This window comes from Lithobates pipiens, unplaced genomic scaffold (assembly GCF_037356315.1).
Source record: "Lithobates pipiens isolate NorthernLeopardFrog02 unplaced genomic scaffold, aLitPip1_a1.2 Scaffold_27, whole genome shotgun sequence".
Classification (NCBI taxonomy): Eukaryota; Metazoa; Chordata; class Amphibia; order Anura; family Ranidae; genus Lithobates; species Lithobates pipiens.
In genome coordinates this window covers 42546304-42565141 of record NW_027507788.1, presented here as the reverse complement: position 1 = coordinate 42565141, position 18838 = coordinate 42546304, and the positions used below count along the sequence as shown (strand labels likewise).

Below are 18838 nucleotides of genomic sequence, written 5' to 3'. Positions count from 1 at the left end.
CTTCAATAGACATCTGAGCATGAAGCCACCCAGATGTCTATCAAGTAGCACCTGAAATTGCGCTGACCTTGCTACTTTTGCAACTGAACAAAAATGATACCCTTCCCATTCGGATTACTAATCTTCTGTTGAATGGACCAGATGCGGTCTGTGTGAAGGGATCCAAAGCCACAAATAATGTTGCATGAATGTAATTTGTATATTGGATCTCACTTATGAATGTAATTGCAGAATTTTCATTATTGTGCATTTATCTAAAATGACCCTTTATTGTACTAAAACATGACATACACTAACTTGAAACTGCATGCAAGCATCTAGAATTGATACACAATTGAAACACATCCAATATATGTTTTCTGCTTACCTGGAAAAAGTATTTACAACAACAACAACAACATACAAAGCCATTCACAACTCTTCCCCATGCTACATCACCAAACTTACCTCCAAATATCACCCAAACCGTCCTCTTCGCTCGTCACAAGACCACCTGCTCTCAAGCCCCCTTGTCTCCTCCTCCCATGCTCGTCACATGTACAATAATGCCAAAGAACAGTGAAATGATTCAGAGAACAATTGGGAGAATTGGGAGTGCTGTGGTCAGGAGACCAAAATTTAGCTCTTTGGCATTAACGCGACTCGCTGTGTTTGGAGGAAGAAAAATGCTGACTTTGACTCTAAGAACACCATCCCTACAGTCAAGCACAGAGGTGGAAACATTATGCTTTGGGGCTGTCTCTCTGATAAAGGCACAGACTGACTTTGCCGCATTTGGGTGCCATTGGACAGGGCCATGTATTGTAAAATCTTGGATGAGAACCTTCTTCCCTCAGCCAGAACACTGAAGATGGGTCATTGATAGGTCTTTCATGTCAGCATGACAATGACCCAAAACATACCGCCAAGCCAACGAAAGAGTGGCTCAAGAAGAAGCACATTAAAGTGGAAGTAAACCTATCCATAAAACCATTTAATTTTCGGCACGTGCTGGAAATGTAACACTCCCATTGGCTGTGCTCTCAACCAAACTGTCAAACTATCCGATGGCTGGTGTCATAACAGATCACATGTACAGCATCATGGCAGTTGTAGCTTAAACAGAGGAAAAGATGGCAGCTTCCTTGGCTGAAAACGATAGAGGGGTTTACTTACACTTTAAGGTCATGGATTGGCTTAGCAATTCTCCAGACCTTAATCCTATAGAAAATGTATGGAGTGAGCGGAAACTTCCAGTTGCCAATCGACAGCCAAGAAACCTTAAAGATTTAGAGAAGATCTGTAAAAGTGGACCAAAATCCTTCCTAAGATGTCTGCAAACCTGGTAACAAACTACAAGAAACGTCTTACCTCAGTGCTTGCCAACAAGGGATTCTCCACCAAGTACTAAGTCCTGTTTTGCTTGGGGATCAAATACTTATTTCACTCACTAAACTGCAGCTAAATTTATGACATTTGTATCATGTGTTTGTTTTTTTTGGGGGGGGAGGGGGGAGTTGATATTGTGTTCTGTTCTATCATTTAAACTAATGATAACAATTCTAGACTCTTAATTTCTTTGTAAGTGGTCAAACTTACAAAACCTGCAGGGGATCAAATAATTTCCCCACTGTAAATGTTTTTTTTTTTTTTTTTTTGTACCACTCGCCCCACCCTATGATATTGTAAGCTCTTATGAGCAGGGTCCTCTTAACCCTCTTGTATTTTATTGTATTGTAACTGTACTGTCCACATTTTATATTGTAAAGCGCTGCGTAAACTGTTGGTACTATATAAATCCTGTATAATAATAATAATAATATTTGTACAGCCAGTCTTGTGATTCACACACATCTGCCATTGGTTAGTCCTATCTTCTCACTGAGGGACTGTGGTTTATAAGGTGCATCAATTTTTTACAATGGTGGGGGGAATGCTTGAAGTTGTCCAGAATGCAGCTTGATCTGGGTGGAGCTTGGACAGCCTTTTAAAGAGATCCTGTCATCAGATCATTTATTACAACAGCAATGTTCCCATAAAAATATTTTTAAATGCACTTACAGCTTATGGGAAGATTGTTGTTGTAATAAAGGATCTGATAGCCGGGTCTCTTTAAGAGGCTGCCCAAACCCTGACTGGATCACGCCACATTCAGGACAGTGTCCATTTTCCATTATACTCTTAGGAAAACTTACATTGTGTTTTCCTTTCCCACATTCATTGTTATAAATAACTTCAGCCGCTCCAGTATTTCATGGTAACCAGAATCTGTTCTTTTTATAGATGATGCAGGCGAGAGTCTCGATGATTCTGACAATAGTGTTTCAGAGAGCCTAGATGACTGTGATGATTCTGTGGCAGAAATAAGCCGATCGTTTCGATCTCAACAAGAGATATGTGAACAGCTGAACATCAATCATATGATTCAGAGAATCTTCCTTATTACATTGGATAACAGTGAGTATGAGATTATCCGCAGTAAATGGTCTATCTTTAAATGTTTTCATCTGAGATTCACACATTTTGTGATTGTATTTAAAACAGGGCTGTGGAAATTAAAGATTAATTACTCGATTAATCTATTAATTTTTTTGATCGAACAAAATTCTTTTGATCGGTACTCACCTCTCCGTCGGCTTCCGGGTCTTAGGGGAGTTCTGTCGGAGATCCGGTGACATCACGGACATCAACGTCACTGGACTCTTCTTCCCCCCCCCCCCCCCAAGTGCCTCCGTCTGCTAATGAAGGAAAGGGGGGAGGAGTCCGGTGATGTCGAAGTTCTGATTGAATGTAACCCGTATGGGGGAGGAGCTACGCATGACGTCACCCGCTGCTGCCTTACGAAACTAACACGATTGTCGGCTTTACATACTGTGTTTTTATCATCTTTATGTAGTTGTAGAGTAGTTTGTGTTTGTGTTTGATCACAAAAATTAAATCTTTTACTTAAGCGGTGAGCACTTCCATCTTTTCTTTATACCCATTACCTGGCGTCCTTGCTGAGATCTAAGGAGACATGAGAGAAGTTTATGGTCCGTGTTAATCCTTTTGATACCCGCTTGCATGACCACCTGTTTGCACAGGGGTCCATGCCATAAGGTGAGAGTGATTGATAAGAAATTATTCCTGCTCTACCACTGATAGAAACTAAATCAGAGAACTGCTGCGTCCACCGAAATGGATCAAACCTTATCCACTTGGTACAGAGATGAGGGGTATGTTGGCGTTGTGCTGTTCTGGCATAATATTATTAATCAAGGGGGTGTCAATTCTTCTTACTTCTCTGCCTAGCTGAGTAGCTGGATAATCTCAAACAGCAATAGGGCTATGCACTAAAAAAGTTCTAACAAATATACAGTCATCAATTAATGTCCATATGTTAACAGTGGATAAAACTACATAGATATTCTACAAAACCACCATTTAAAGTGCAAATATAATCAATGTGATTCTAAATCAAGCATAAATAAATTAATCAAAAAGTGCAAAGTGCTTATTTAAAAAGTGTAAATAAATAAACCCACTATAGAGGTGACTCAAAACCTAAATAATATATGTATAAAATCCAATAGTGATACTTTTCAGAGGATCTATGCACCAAAATTGTAACTTCAGCATTGTATATTGGTGCAGTGTAAAAAGAATAGTAAACGCACTACAGAGACAACTGCAACGTGCATTGAGCAAATCACGTCAAATTCTGTGAATTACCGTATATACTCGAGTATAGGCCGACCCGAGTATAAGCCGAGGCCCCCAATTTACCCCCAAAAAACTGGGAAACCTATTGACTCGTGTATAAGCCGAGGGTGAGATATGCCTGTCCATCCCTGTGTGTGTGTCCATCCATCCATCCCTGTGTGTGTGTGTGTCCATCCATCCCTGTGTGTGTGTGTGTCCATCCATCCATCCCTGTGTGTGTGTGTGTCCATCCATCCATCCATCCCTGTGTGTGTGTCCATCCATCCATCCATCCCTGTGTGTGTGTGTGTCCATCCATCCATCCATCCCTGTGTGTGTGTCCATCGATCCATCCATCCCTGTGTGTGTGTGTCCATCCGTGTGTGTGTGTGTGTGTGTGTGTGTCCAGCCTACCTGTGTCCTGAGCCTCCGTCCGGTCCCGAGCCTCCGTCCGGTCCCGTCCCGTCCCGAGACTCCGTCCGGTCCCGTCCCGTCCCGAGCCGAGCCTCCGTCCGGTCCCGTCCCAGGATCACCGCTCTTCGTCGGCGCCCATTCCCCTGTTCAAATGCCGCGCCTCCCTGTCTGTGATAGGCGGAACACAATTTCCCAGCAGCCTGTGTTCCGCCTATCACGGACATCGTCTCATCCTCGTCCGTAGTACGAGGATGAGACGATGTCGGTGATAGGCGGAACACAGGCTGCTGGGAAATTCAGTGTTCCGCCTATCACAGGCGAAGGCGGAGCCGGAGGCGCGGCTTTTGAATTATAGAATGGCCGCTGTCTGTCTGCTCGACACGCTGATCGAGCAGGCAGACAGCGATGACTCGAGTATAAGCCGAGGGGGGCACTTTTAGCCTCAAAAAAGAGGCTGAAAATCTCGGCTTATACTCGAGTATATACGGTATATGTCCACCCCAGAGGTATGCATATATAAATCCAGCTCAAACGTAATTAATAAGAAAAAAGTGCTACGTGCTTATTATATATTGAATTGACTATTTATATATACATAACTTTAGGATGGGCATACAATTCACAGAATTTGAAGTGATTTGCTCAACGCACGCTGCAGTTGTCTCTGTAGTGTGTTTACTATTCTTTTTACACTGCACCAATATACTATGCTGAAGTTTAAATTTTGGTGCATAGATCCTCTGAAAAGTATCACTATTATCCACTTTGGATTTTATACATATATTTTTTAGGTTTTGAGTCACCTCTGTAGTGCGTTTATTTATTTACACTTTTTAAATAAGCACTTTGCACTTTCTGATTAATTTATTTATGCTTGATTTAGAATCGCATTGATTATATTTGCACTTTAAATGGTGGTTTGTAGAATATCTATATAGTTTTATCCACTGTTAACATATGGACATTAATTGATGACTGTATATTTGTTAGAACTTTTTTAGTGCATAGCCCTATTGCTGTTTGAGATTATCCCACTACTCAGCTAGGCAGAGAAGTAAGAAGAATAGACACCCCCTCGATTAATAATTTTATCTCAGAACAACGCAACGCCAACATACCCCTCAAGGTGAGAGTGATTAGTTAGACCGGAGGTGGAGGGATTGTCACGCTACTGTGGAAAAAAAAAATTACTTATGTCAGTGTTACAATTTCAGTTTAAAACGTATTTGTGTCAACTGTGAGGTTAAGTCATGGATTGTGGAAACGAACTAGTGTCGGGTGATTGTATATAGTGTATACCACATTTAAGAAGTAACACTATTTTAAAACTGAACTTCAGATATGGTTTTTAATGCATCATTACATTGGCCCAGCTTGCACCAATGTAAGTGTGTATATTCTATACCCGTGAGAACACTGTGGAAGCAGGGAATGACTGTAGTAGTCACTGCTATTACAATGATTGCCATGCTCTTCTGGATCCTGTACTGAGCAGTTTCCCTTCTATATAGTGAACACAGTAGGTAACTCGTTGACATGGCCGCCTTTCTTTGTATTTTTTTTTTTTTTTTTTTTAATTTACGTTTTTTTATTGAATATTTACCAGGCAAAAAAACACAGGTACAAATAACAATCGCACAGTAAAAAAAAAAAAAAAAACTGTGCAAACTACAGCTACTATCCCCTTCTCCTCATCCCTTCTCTGCAGGAAAGATACAGTTTTAAGAAGCCCGGTCATCTATAATGGAATACAGTACACATAGGTGCATCCTTCGTGGCCAGCCTCAGCCAGCCCAAGTTCAGAGTTAAAACAACTCCTCTAACATGTGGCAGTCCCTGGCAACTATACACTATACAGGAAGGCTGTTGAAGGCCTTGGCGGCATCCAAAGACAGAATGGCCCTTGATCCATCCCTGTCCGTCGGGATCTGTAGGTTCAAATACACCACTTAACCACTTCCGGACCACCCACCATCGTTATACATCAGTATAAAAAAAGATAAACCGCAGTAAAAATTATGCTCACTGACATACATGAAAAGCATATATGAACCAAAACAAGCAGCAACATGAAGTAGGATTCACACAAGGGATAATGGGAAATAGAGAAGCTGCGCTAAAAAAAATCAATCAATTGACCAAATCAAACCATATGAATATGCAGAAAGTCCATATTTATAACTTCAGCTTGTTGATGTCACCACAGTGTATAAAAACAGACAGGAGAGTGCCCACCACTGTAATATAGACCTGCTTACCAGAAGGTAAGCATAATGGACAGATGGCTATAGCCCAGCCACAGCCTTTAGCTTGTGGATGTCAACACCAAAATCGGCAGACTGGATCTTGCAGATCGCTTGCTCTCTCCAACTAAAATGTCCTTATGTCTCCGCTCACCTCCTGGCACACAAGGTCTGCTCTGTAGTGAAGCGCAGCCAGCGTGATTGTGTTATATGTCGGTACTTTGAAGAGGAGTGTCATTGTTATGGCAGCAGCTAGCTGCCATAACCATGGTATCCTCTTCAGCGGGTGGTCTGCTTCAAGATAAAAGTGGTCTCTGCGGCGGATTCGCCGCAAGATCACTTTTATCGGTGGGGGGAGAGCCCCCCCCCGCCGTGCTCCGGTGCCCTCCGCCGCTTACCGCAGCCCTCTGCAGCAGCGGAGACGAGTTGTGTGACATGGAGACGATTGAGGGGAAGATGGCCCTCCACCCGTCTCCATATCATTGCAGGGCAGAAGCGACGTCAAAACGTCACTTCTGCCCATAGCTTTTAAAGAGTCTTTTATTTATTTATTTTTTATTTTTTTATTTTTTTATTACAAATTTTATTTATTTATTTTTTTAATTGCATTTTAGTGTAAATATGAGATCTTTTTGACCCCAAATCTCATATTTAAGAGGTCCTGTCATGCTTTGTTTTTTATATTAAAAGGGATTACATTCCTTGTAATAGGAATAAAAGTGACACAATTTTTTTTTTTTCCTTTTTTAAAAGAACAGTGTGAAAAAAATAAAAAATAAAAAATAAAAAAATAAAAAACATTTTTTATTTTTTTTTACACACGCCCCATCAAGACGAGCTCACGTGTAGAAGCAAATGCATATGTATGCGTTCACTTCTGCACGTGAGCCTGCATATGAAAACTGTGCAAACCACACATGTGAGGTATCGCCGCGATCGGTAGAGCAAGAGCAATAATTGTAGCCCTAGTCTTCCTCTCTAACTCAAAACATGCAACCTGTAGAAAATTTTAAGGGTAAAAGTTGTTTGTCGCCTTTCCATGAGTGGGCGCAATTTTGAAGCTTGACATGTTGGGTATCAATTTACTCGGCGTAACATTATCTTTCACAATATAAAGAAAAATGGGCTAACTTTACTGTTGTCTTATTTTTTAATTCAAAAATGTCAGTTTTTTTTTTTTCTTTAAAAAAGTGCACTTGTAAGACCACTGTGCAAATACGGTGTGAAAAAGTATTGCAATGACTGCCATTTTATTTCTCAGGGTGTTAGAAAAAATGTATGTTTTGGGGTTCTAAGTAATTTTCTAGCAAAAAAAAAATTACTTTAACTTGTAAACAACAAATCTCAGAAAGAGGCTCCGTGGTTAATGTCTAAACAGCTGGCAACAAAAGTGAGTACACCCCTAAGTGAAATTGTCCAAATTGGGCCCAATTACCCATTTTACCTCCCTGAGCGGCCAGCTCAGAGAAGGAAGGGCTGAACCCAGCCCTGACATCTTTTCAGTGGTCAGACCATACGCTGCACGATGCATCAAATTGGTCTGCATGGCTATCCTCCCAGAAGAAAGCCTCTTCTAAAGATGATGCACAAGAAAGCCAGCAAACAGTTTGCTGAAGACAAGCAGACTAGGGACATGGATTACTGGAACCATGTCCTGTGGTCTGATGAGACTAAAATAAACGTATTTGGTTCAGATGGTGTCAAGCGTGTGGCGACAACCAGGTGAGGAGTACAAAGACAAGTGTGTCTTGCCTACAGTCAAGCATGGTGGTGGAGTGTCATGGTCTGGGGCTGCATGAGTGCTGCCGGCACTGGGGAGCTACCGTTCATGAGGAAACCATGAATGCCAACATGTACTGTGACCTGCTGAAGCAGAGCATGATCACCTCCCTTCGGAGACTGCAGGACAGCAATCCAACATGATAACGACCCCAAACACTCCTCCAAGATAACCACTGCCTTACTTTGGTCTCAATTTAAACATGTTCACTTAGGGGTTTACTCACTTTTGTTGCCAGCAGTTTAGACATTAATGGCTGTGTGTTGAGTTATTTTGAGGGGACAGCAAATTTACACTGTAAGGCCCCTTTCACACGGGGCTGTCCGTTTTGACGGACACCGTTTGCTCAGCAGGGATTGCTCCATTGATCCCTGCTGAGCCGGCGGATGACAGGTCAGTCTCTCCTCTATGGGGGATCGAATGAAAACAGACCACCTGTCTGTTTTCATCCGATCCGCCAGATGGATGGAAAATAGGGTTACCATCTGTCTGCATTTAGGGGATCGGAGCGGATCAGATGTCAGCTGACATGTCGTCGCTGAAATCCGTCCCTCCATAGTGGTGTATGGAGCGTCCGTTCAGGTCTGCCTGGAAAACTGAAAGAACTCTAATACAAGCTGTACACTCACTACTTTACATTGTAGCATAGTGTAATTTCTTCAGTGTTGTCACCTGAAAAGATATAATAAAATATTTACAAAATTGTGAGGGGTGTACTCACTTTTGTGAGATACTGTACAGTATACTTCACATGATCTCTTTTCTAGGCGATCCCAGTATGAAAAGTGGTAATGGCATCCCTCTGCGCTGTGTGTACCTGGAAGAATTGGGTTCTGAACTGGATGGGCAGGATTGGTTGGACATGGACAATATTGAACAGGTATAACACAGTGGATAATTCTTTATTTCAAATAAGTTGGTATAGAAATAAATGTTGCATTGGTAGGCTAGTCTGATCTGTGAGAGTATTTTGTATTCATGTTATATTTCTACATATGTTACCATTTGTTGCATTTGTTGTAGGCTCTGTTTACTCGCCTTCTTCTGCCTGAGCCTGGAAAATATATGATATCTATGACAACTTCTGGAGCACCAAACCTGTCTGCAGAGAGAGATGCTGGAGAAAAGCACATCCTTCCATTCCTGTTTTCCTGTTTCCAAAGAGCCAAGAAGGAGGTGAACATTTAACCAGGCCATAAGGATTTATTCATCAATCTTTAAGTCTCTCCAAAAGGAGAAAGGACTTCTGGGTAAATGCCATTTTTTACATGGCAAGCCTGGTAGTAACTCACCCTATGTGTTTTTAAAGCATTGCACATGCTCTGCTAACTCATGGCACCCAACTGTGGCCGTTTTTGTGTTTCGGCCTACTTTTGCCTTATTAGTATATGACTAGTAATTCTGGTCAGCGTGCGACGCACCATAGAAGTGGCTTCACTGTAGTACTATGTACTGGTAGGAAGGCTTTTTAAGAGACCAAACAGGATAAAAATAGGAGAGCTGTCACTGCTGACTTGTTGCCCAGGCTGCAGGGCTGTCATTCTTATCCTTCCTTTATTAATTGATGAATATGATCATCTGGAGCAAGCATTGCATTACTTGCATCTGGATATGAGTTTACATTTTCTGAGACTGACTTACTAAAAACTGAAGCAAGGAGAAGGACTGCAGCTTCCAGACTAGGTCAGCATTGGCAGCTCTTAAACCCCTTTCACACCGGGGTGATGACCGCGTTAGCGCTAAAACTCTGCTAGTTTTAGCGGGGCGCTTCTTTCCCCAAAGAAGGGGATAAAAACTCTTGTGTTGCGGCTCTTTTCCGAAGCGTTTTTCAGGCACTTCAGAAGCGCTGCCCATTCATTCCTATAGGCAGGGCATTTTGGAAGCTCTGTATTAACTGCCCCAAAGATGCTGTTTGCAGGACTTTTCGGAACTTCTCTGCAAGCGCAACGCCCCAGTGTGAAAAGTCACACTTGAATGAATGGGAGGCGGTTTTCAGGCTCTTAGCAGAGGCTATTTCCAGCGCTAAAGCGCTTGAGAACCGCCCCAATGTGAAAGTGGTCTTACATTTCTGTCCTGACAGGTTGCCAATAAGGTGACTGTCACTTTAAGAAAATCTTAGGCTGCTAGCAGGTAGAAAGTTGGGACACCTAGAGGTAGAAGCTTTCATTGCTCCTTCTGTGCTGGAACGGCATTGAGTGGGCAAACCTCTGATGCTTCCCAGTCGTATCAGAGCTTGCCGGCTTTTTCACAGAAAGCATACATTCGAATTGGTCCATCAATATCATGTGTGCAGAGGGGGCAGACAAGCTCTGTTACTGCTAGGAGGCTTTGCCTGATCATACTTGCCTGACATTGCAACATAGAAGGGAAAATGGAAGCTGATACAAGGTGTACAGGCACCGCGTTGTGTCTTCACTTTATACCTGATGGCAGCTTTATTTATTTTTAAGGGACTGAGTGATTTTAAGCAATGCTACATAGCACTCCAGTGAAGTTGTTTCCTTTTGGAGAGACTTATTTACATTTCCTGGGGGAGTATATTTCTCCCTGCTTGTACTTGAAGTTATTTCTTGCTCATCATTTTTGGATGATGCTTTCATCTTGTATTGTATTTCCTCGTATTCTTACTATGGTGATACAGTACAATTAGTATATGCTCCGCCTACAAGATAATTGATGCAAAGTTTGATTTCTTCCCTCAATTGAGTTGCTTGTATCTTTGTAACTATCTTTTCTTTGTCTGTACAGGTCACTAAGGTACCAGAGAATCTCCTGCCGTATGCAGTGCGTTGCAAGGCTCTGGCTATTTCAAATGCGCGTACTCTTCTACTAACCCCAGAGATCTATCAGGGACAAGATGTTCCAGCGCAGGTGATAGACTTGATGCTTGAGGGATTACAAGGGGCAAGTGAGTACTACTGTCAAAAAAATAAATAAATAAATTAAAGTAGATGCATGCATGGATTTATTATGCATCTGTGCTTTCACACTGCTTCAGTGCAAAAACGTGGTAAAAATGTATATGTGTTTTTTATGTGCTTTGCTGTGAAAAAAGTACATGTGACTCAAAAAATGCACCAAAAATACAACCACAGGTGTATTTTTGATGCTTGTTTTTCACGTTTTTGATGAGTTTTTCAATTCACTTCAATGGGAAGGTGTGTTTTTTTTGGTGCCGTTTTTTTACTGCACTAAGCATGCACCATGCAAATCTTTTAAAAACACAACTGACCAGCTACTAACTGGTATGAAGAGTTCCAAAGGATTTAATGGTCATGCATTTTTCTTTCGCTTTTGGTAAGGCAAAAATGGAAGAAAAACTGATCTGTGTGAAAGGGCCCTTAGTTTAGTAGTAAATGAAAAAGCAAAAATCAGCACAAGGGACATTACTTGTAGTCAATAGAATGTGTCTCTTCTTCTGCTGGCTCCGGCATTAGCTGAAATCTTTCTCCCCTGATCCCCACCTACACCTGTCATCATAATCTTCAGGTGTGACCAGGTTAATAGAGCCAAAAGACCTGCCAAATTTTCTCATCAGGAGTTTCGACTCCCTGTCAGAAGGCAGAAGGGCACAAACAGGCATATTAACGTACCTGTACGTTGCCCTTTAAGAAGCGACATGCGGCCGCGCATGCGCCCACCGCAAGCTCCGTGAGTGTGATCGTGGATCCAGCGGACTCTATGTCTGCGGGGATACTCGCGATGGTCTCACGGAGAGCAAGAACTGGGAAATGCTGATGTAAACGAGCATTTCCCCATTCTGCCTAGTGACAGGACACTGATCACAGCTCCCTGTAATCGGGAGTGGTGATCAGTGTCCTGTCACGCATAGCCCAGCCCTCCCACAGTTAGAATCACTCCCTAGGACACACTTAACCCCTACAGTGCCCCCTAGTGATTAACCCCTTCACTGCCAGTCACATTTACACTGTAATCAATGCATTTTTAATCGCACTGATCGCTGTATAAATGTGAATGGCCCCAAAATAGCGCCAAGGGGGTCCAATCTGTTCGCCATAATGTCGCAATCACGATAAAAACCGCTGATCACCGCCATTACTAGTAAAAAAAAAAAAATTTTATAAAAATGCCATAAAACTATCCCCTATTTTGTAGACACTATAACTTTTGTGCAGACCAATCAATAAATGCTTATTGCCATTTTTTTTTTTTTTACTAAAATATGTAGAAGAATATGTATTGGCCTAAACTGAGGAAAAAAAAATATTTTTTAAGTGTTTTTTGGAGATATTTATTATAGCAAAAAGTATAAAATAATGCATTTTTTTCTTAAAAATTTTCGCTATTTTTTTAGTTTATAGCGCAAAAAATAAAAACGGCAGAGGTGATCAAATACCACCAAAAGAAAGCTCTATTTGTGGGGGGAAAAAAAGGACGTCAATTTAGTTTTTTTTCTTTTTTTTTTAACAGGCACGTTTTTATTTGTCTCCATATAGGAGAAAATCTTTGGTACAATACAACAGTGCATCGTACATTAAAAACAAATCATAACGTTCAGTGTACAATCAGTCTTTCAGTCATTACACAGCAACATGTTCGGGTCAAAAGAAAAAGAGAGGAGATAAAACAAAGGAAAGAAGAGAGGGAGGGGGGGGGGAGGGAGAACATGAGTCAGGGTCATGCATATGGATCATAGCAAGAAGCATTATACAGCAATACATCGTTTGCCCCGACGTCAATTTAGTTTGGGAGCCACGTCGCACGACTGCGCAATTTTCAGTCAAAGCGTCACAGTGCTGAATCACAAAAAGTGCTCTGGTCTTTTGACAGCCATTGGTCCAGGGCTGAAGTGGTTAAAAAAATGTTTTTTTTACTTTCTCTCGTACCTTTGTAAAAGTACTAAGAGTACTTCCGATCCAAGGGGGCCGCGGCTGAGGACGTCACATTCTCTTCTGCGGCGAGCCCCACTGTTGTTTTCTGGGACATGTGTGTATCACAGAAGACAAGCTGGCCATTCACAAAGCGCCACGCGACTCGCGCATGTGCAGTCGGCTTGCGGCTTCACTGCCGGTTACCCTTCGTTGGAATGGAGGCACCTGCACCCGATCTGATGGATGGATTGGCCTCAGGGAGCCAACATCGCAGGCTCCCTGGACAGGTAAGTGTCCTTATTAAAAGTCAGCAGCTACAGTGTTTGCAGCAGCTGACCTAAAAAAACAAAAACGTTTTCGGCTGGAACACCGCTTTTAAGCTGGTCACAAATTTCGAATTGCCCATCACTTTCTGTCCTAATGACAATGGTCACCAGGACAAATAGAAGATCATCTAAATCTCTCCAGGCGGGACACAGGCAGCAGAAAAACTTGAGAGGTTCTAATTCTTCATGGCTCCATCCAAAACTTTTTGGATAAAAAAGATTTGTCCATTTATGCACTTTAAGGGGGTGGTCTATTTATAAATATATTCACACAAATTTCACCCAGGATTCATACTTTTTCTAATTGGATTCAGTCAAAAAAAAGTGTATATCCTGAGGAAATGTTGTATGAATCTTTTGAATACATTTACAGTGCATCCAGTGGAAAGTATTCACAGCACTTTACCTTTCTCACATTTTGTTATGTTACGGCCTTATTCCAAAATGGATATAATTAATTGTTTTCCTCAAAATTCTATAAACAATACCCCATAATGACAAAGTTTGTTTGAGATCTTTGCAAATTTATTAAAAAGCAAAAACGAAAAAAATCATATGTACATATGCAAAGCCTTTGCTCAATACTTTGTTGAAGCACCTTTGGCACCAATTACAGCCTCAGGTCTTTTTGAGTATGATGCTACAAGCTTGGCACACTTACCGTGTTTCCCTGAAAATAAGCACGGGTCTTATATTAATTTTGTACACCAAAAACACACTAGGGCTTATTTTGGGGTAGGGCTTGCCATGCAGGAATCCCCAGTATGAACATACCAGTAAAAGGTTTATATAATGCAAAAGGTGCTGCTGCAATGCAACTGTGCAAACACCCTTACCGTATATTGGCACTTCCATCGCCTGCCCCGAGCTGTCTTCTCCACTCTGAACACTGCATGGAGGGGGACCGAGATCCCCCGCCAACAGTTAGGAGATCAAAGACACACAATGTACACCGCTGTAACAGAGGATTATACTGTGTTTCCCTGAAAAGCACACAAGCACTTCAAACTGGAGCTTATTTTTGGGGTAGGGCTTATAATGCAGCCCTCCTGGAAAATAGCGCTAGGTCTCATTTTCGGGCAAACATGGTATTTTTGGGCAGTTTCTCCTAGTCTTCTTTGCAGGACCTCTCAATCTCCACCAGGCTGGATGGGGAGCGTCAGTGCACAGCCATTTTCAGATCTCTCCAGAAAAGTTCAATCGGGTTCAAGTCTGGGCTCTGGCTGGGCCACTCAAGGACATTCTCAGAGTTGTCCCATAGCCCCTCCTTTGTTATCTTGGCTGTATGCTTAGGGTCGTTGTCCTGTTGGAAGATGAACCTTCGCCCCAGTCTGAGGTCCAGAGAACTCTGGAGCAGGTTTTCATCAAGGATGTCTCTGTATATTGCTGCATTTATCTTTCCCCCGATTCTGACTAGTCTACCAGTTCCTGCCACTGAAAAACATGTCTGCAGCACGATGCTGCCACCACCAAGCTTCACTGTAGGGATGCTATTGGCCAGTTGATGAGCAGTGCCTGGTTTCCTCCAGACATGACCCTTGCCATTCAGGCCAAAGAGTTCAAACTTTGTTTCATCAGACCAGAGAATTTTGTTTCTCATGGTCTGAGAATCCTTCAGGTGTCTTTTGGCAAACTCCAGGTTGGTTGTCATGTGCCTTTTACTGAGGAGTGGCTTCCGTCTGGCCACTCTACCATATAGGCCTGATTAGCGGAGTGCTGCAGAGATGGTTGTTCTTCTGGAACATTCTCTCTCCATTGAGTTCTTGGTCACCTCCCTGACTAAGCCCTTCTCCCCTGATTGCTCAGTTTGGCAGGCTGACCAGCTCTAGGAAGAGTCCTGGTGGTTCCAAACTTCTTCCACTTACGGATGATGGAGGCCACTGTGCTCATTGGGTCCCTCAATGCTGCAAACAATTTTTTTGTACCCTTCCCCAGATCTATGCCTCCATACAATCCTGTCTCTGAGGTCTAAAGACAATTCCTTGGACTTCGTGGCTTGGTTTGTGCTCTGACATGCACTGTTAACTGTGGGACCTTATGTGGACAGGTGTGTGCCTTTCCAAATCAATCAATCCAATCAACTGAATTTACCACAGATGGACTCCAATCAAGTTGTAGAAACATCTCAAGGATAATCAGTGGAAACAGGATGCACCTGAGCTCATTTTTGAGTATCACGGCAAAGGCTGTGAATACACACATTTGATGCTTTTCGTTTGAAATCTTTTCAAATTTATTAAAAATTAAAAAACAAACTTCTTTCATGTTGTCATTATGGGGTATTGTTTGTAGAATTTTGAGGAAAATAATAAATTTTCTCCATTTAGGATTAAGGCTGTAACATAACAAAATGGGGAAAAAGTGAAGCGCTGTGAATACTTTCCAGGTGCAATATATAAATAGACCCACAAGTGTTGTAGTTATACTGATATAACATATCATATAACATAATTTGTTTATAAAGAAATTATTCTATTTTCAGCTTTTAACCAGATTTGCAAGCTTCTGATTATTAGTCTTTGCAAAACTTTCTTTCAGACTTTGATGAGGTGGTAGAATTCTTAGAGGACGTCATTGAGGCACTTTTGGCAGATGAAGACGTACGCTCCTTCAGTGAAGTTTTCTTACCCGTGTTTGATGTTATTCTGGAACGTGTCAGGGAATTGGATTTATGTCAGATGCTTCTTTACAGTTATCTCGACATACTTCTATACTGTACCAAGCAAAAAGACATTGCAAAGGTAAGCAAAACAAAGCCAAAATTGAGCACACTAAGGCACATATCTTTGTCTGCTTAGCTAATTTCCTTAGAAGGAATTCTTTCTTTCTGAGGTTCCTGGGAAATTCAGCAACAAGCTTCAGCTGTTCAGATTTGAAAGACCCCTACCTGATCCTCTGTCCACACTTTTACTACGTTTTACAAGGTAGATTTACTCACCTCTGCAGACTCCAGTAGGTTGCTTTGTAGTGAGGTTTACCCTTTCGTATTTTGGGCTTTTTGCCATTGTGCTATGTTGCTCCCCATCTTGTTCATGGCTTTGGGGCATCCAAAGTAGTCCTGGATATAAATAAACCCTATGTCCTATGATGTACAATAAGGAAATTAGGATTTTTGGTTTACATTTAAAATCCCTTTTCTTGGAGTACTCTTGTATTGTATGGTTTCTCATTGCTTGTAACAACTTGAAGACTGTGCTGTGTTGGGAGGGGTTTAGCCTAGGCAGAGAAGCCTGTTGTTGTGTTGTCAGTGTTTTCCAGTATTCTTTCATCTGTATGTGGCAGCATTAGTCAGCATTTTATGGCCAGTGTATTTTCACCTGTAGGTGCCAGCATTTTATGGCCAGTGTATTTTCACCTGTAGGTGGCAGCATTAGTCAGCATTTTATGGCCAGTGTCCTTTCACCTGTAGGTGGCAGCATAAGTCAGCATTTTATGGCCAGTGTATTTTATGGCCAGTGTATATTTACCTGTATGTGGCAGCCTTAGTCAGCATTTTATGGCCAGTGTATTTTCACCTGTAGGTGGCAGCATTAGTCAGCATTTTTTGGCCAGTGTCCTTTCACCTGTAGGTGGCAGCATAAGTCAGCATTTTATGGCCAGTGTATTTTATGGCCAGTGTATTTTCATCTGTAGGTGGCAGCATTAGTCAGCATTTTATGGCCAGTGTGCTTTTCACCTGTAGGTGGCAGCATAAGTCAGCATTTTATGGCCAGTGTATATTCACCTGTAGGTGTCAGCATTTTATGGCTAGTGTCCTTTTCACCTGTAGGTGGCAGCATAAGTCAGCATTTTATGGCCAGTGTATTTTATGCCCAGTGTATATTCACCTGTAGGTGTCAGCATTTTATGGCTAGTGTCCTTTTCACCTGTAGGTGGCAGCATAAGTCAGCATTTTATGGCCAGTGTATTTTATGCCCAGTGTATATTCACCTGTAGGTGGCAGCATTAGTCAGCATTTTATGGCCAATGCATTTTCACATGTAGGTGGCAGCATTAGTCAGCATTTTATGGCCAGTGTCCTTTTCACCTGTAGGTGGCAGCATTAGTCAGCATTTTATGGCCAGTGTCCTTTAACCTGTAGGTGGCAGCATTAGCCAGCATTTTACGGCTAGTGCATTTTCACCTGTAGGTGGCAGCATTTTATGGCCAGTGTCCTTTCACCTGTAGGTGGCAACATTAGTCAGCTATGTAGTTATGAACATGAAAAAAAACCCATGTCCTGTGATGTACTCCAAAAAATTGTTTTACATGTAAAGCAAAATTCAATTTTTTTCCTGCAAATATGCAAAATGTGAGTTTTAAAGTCTGTAAACTCCTACATGCATGAAATGTATCAACAGCAAAGCTGCTTTTCTAGCTTTACAACATCTCTTGCTTCTTGCATCTCTTTTTTTTTCTGTACCTAAATATACTGAAAATTCCAGTTAACTTTGAAATGTGAAAGACGAACCCTTTCCACAGATCTGGATCTTTAAGTTAATATCTGTCCTTGTTATTCTGATCTATGTTGGTAACATTGTAAGGGTACTAATATATTAAGCTTTTTATACAATTTCTTTTTTTTTTTTGGTGCCATTTCTTCGGTTCCCCATCAGACCTTGTGACTGTTTTTTGACACACGGTGTATTTTATATTCCTGCGAAAAACTATAAATAAAGAATTAAAAAGACACAAATGGATGCAGCTCTGTAATCATAAATATATAATTAAATAGTTTTTTTTTTTATTATTAAAAGCAGTGCAAGTAACTGGACATGGCTTGGTGTCGGCCTCTAGCAGTTCCTGCAGAGCCAGGCTGTAATTAAATTCAAACTGTCAGCGCTCAAGTGGAAAAAAGGAAATAATCTTGCTGCAGGGAAACTTTGAAATATGTCTTTCCAGATAAATGTTCACTGTTGTTGCTGTAATTTTAATACTGAATGACTGGGAGCCTTTATAAAATACCAAAGAACAAGCAGAAAGTGTACAAGCATCCTGTTACATTTTAAAGTATAACTAAAGGATAGAGAAGAGAAGGATTGGAAACCCTGCCAGGCTTTTATTGCTGTCTGTGCCCCCATTAGGGAAATTCGCCCTCTATATTTGTCCTGTTTACCATAATCACCAAAAGTGAAAGTAAAAGAAAATCCAACATTTTGGGTTGTCCCCAGAATTGTAATGGGGGGAACTCTTCCAATGGGAACACTAGTTCTGGTGAGCTTGGTGACAACCAGGAATACCATCAATTTACTCCTCCTTCCTGTTGACTGTGGGACAGGAAGTGAAGGGAAACCCAATGAAACACAGATAGAAAAAAAAAAAATAAAAGCACAAAAAAAAAAATCTGGCAGGGTTTATAATCATCCCTCACTCTATCCAAAATGGTTCTGCTTTAATTTAAAAATAGTAAAGACTGGTACTCACAAATATTCTTTACAAACTTGCTTTGTCATATAAAATAACATCCAGGAAGAGACCTGCTCACTCGACCATCGCTGCCTAGAAAAAATCCCTGTAGTATATCCTTTTAGACAGCATGCAGCCACTGTCCCTAGCATCACCACTGACACATTTAAATGGCAGACCTTCACAAGAGCTGGTTTT

General features: G+C 41.5%; 1 protein-coding gene across 1 annotated transcript in view; it reads left to right on the top strand.

The window, feature by feature from the left end:
* Window positions 1-18838, top strand: part of UBE4A (ubiquitination factor E4A) — a 66756-nt gene that overhangs the window by 10503 nt on the left and 37415 nt on the right. The window contains exons 3-7 of the mRNA XM_077456887.1: window positions 2263-2436; window positions 8865-8977; window positions 9121-9273; window positions 10846-11005; window positions 15794-15996. Of these exons, the coding sequence (XP_077313013.1) occupies window positions 2263-2436; window positions 8865-8977; window positions 9121-9273; window positions 10846-11005; window positions 15794-15996 (803 nt within the window). The remainder of the gene's footprint in view (window positions 1-2262; window positions 2437-8864; window positions 8978-9120; window positions 9274-10845; window positions 11006-15793; window positions 15997-18838) is intronic.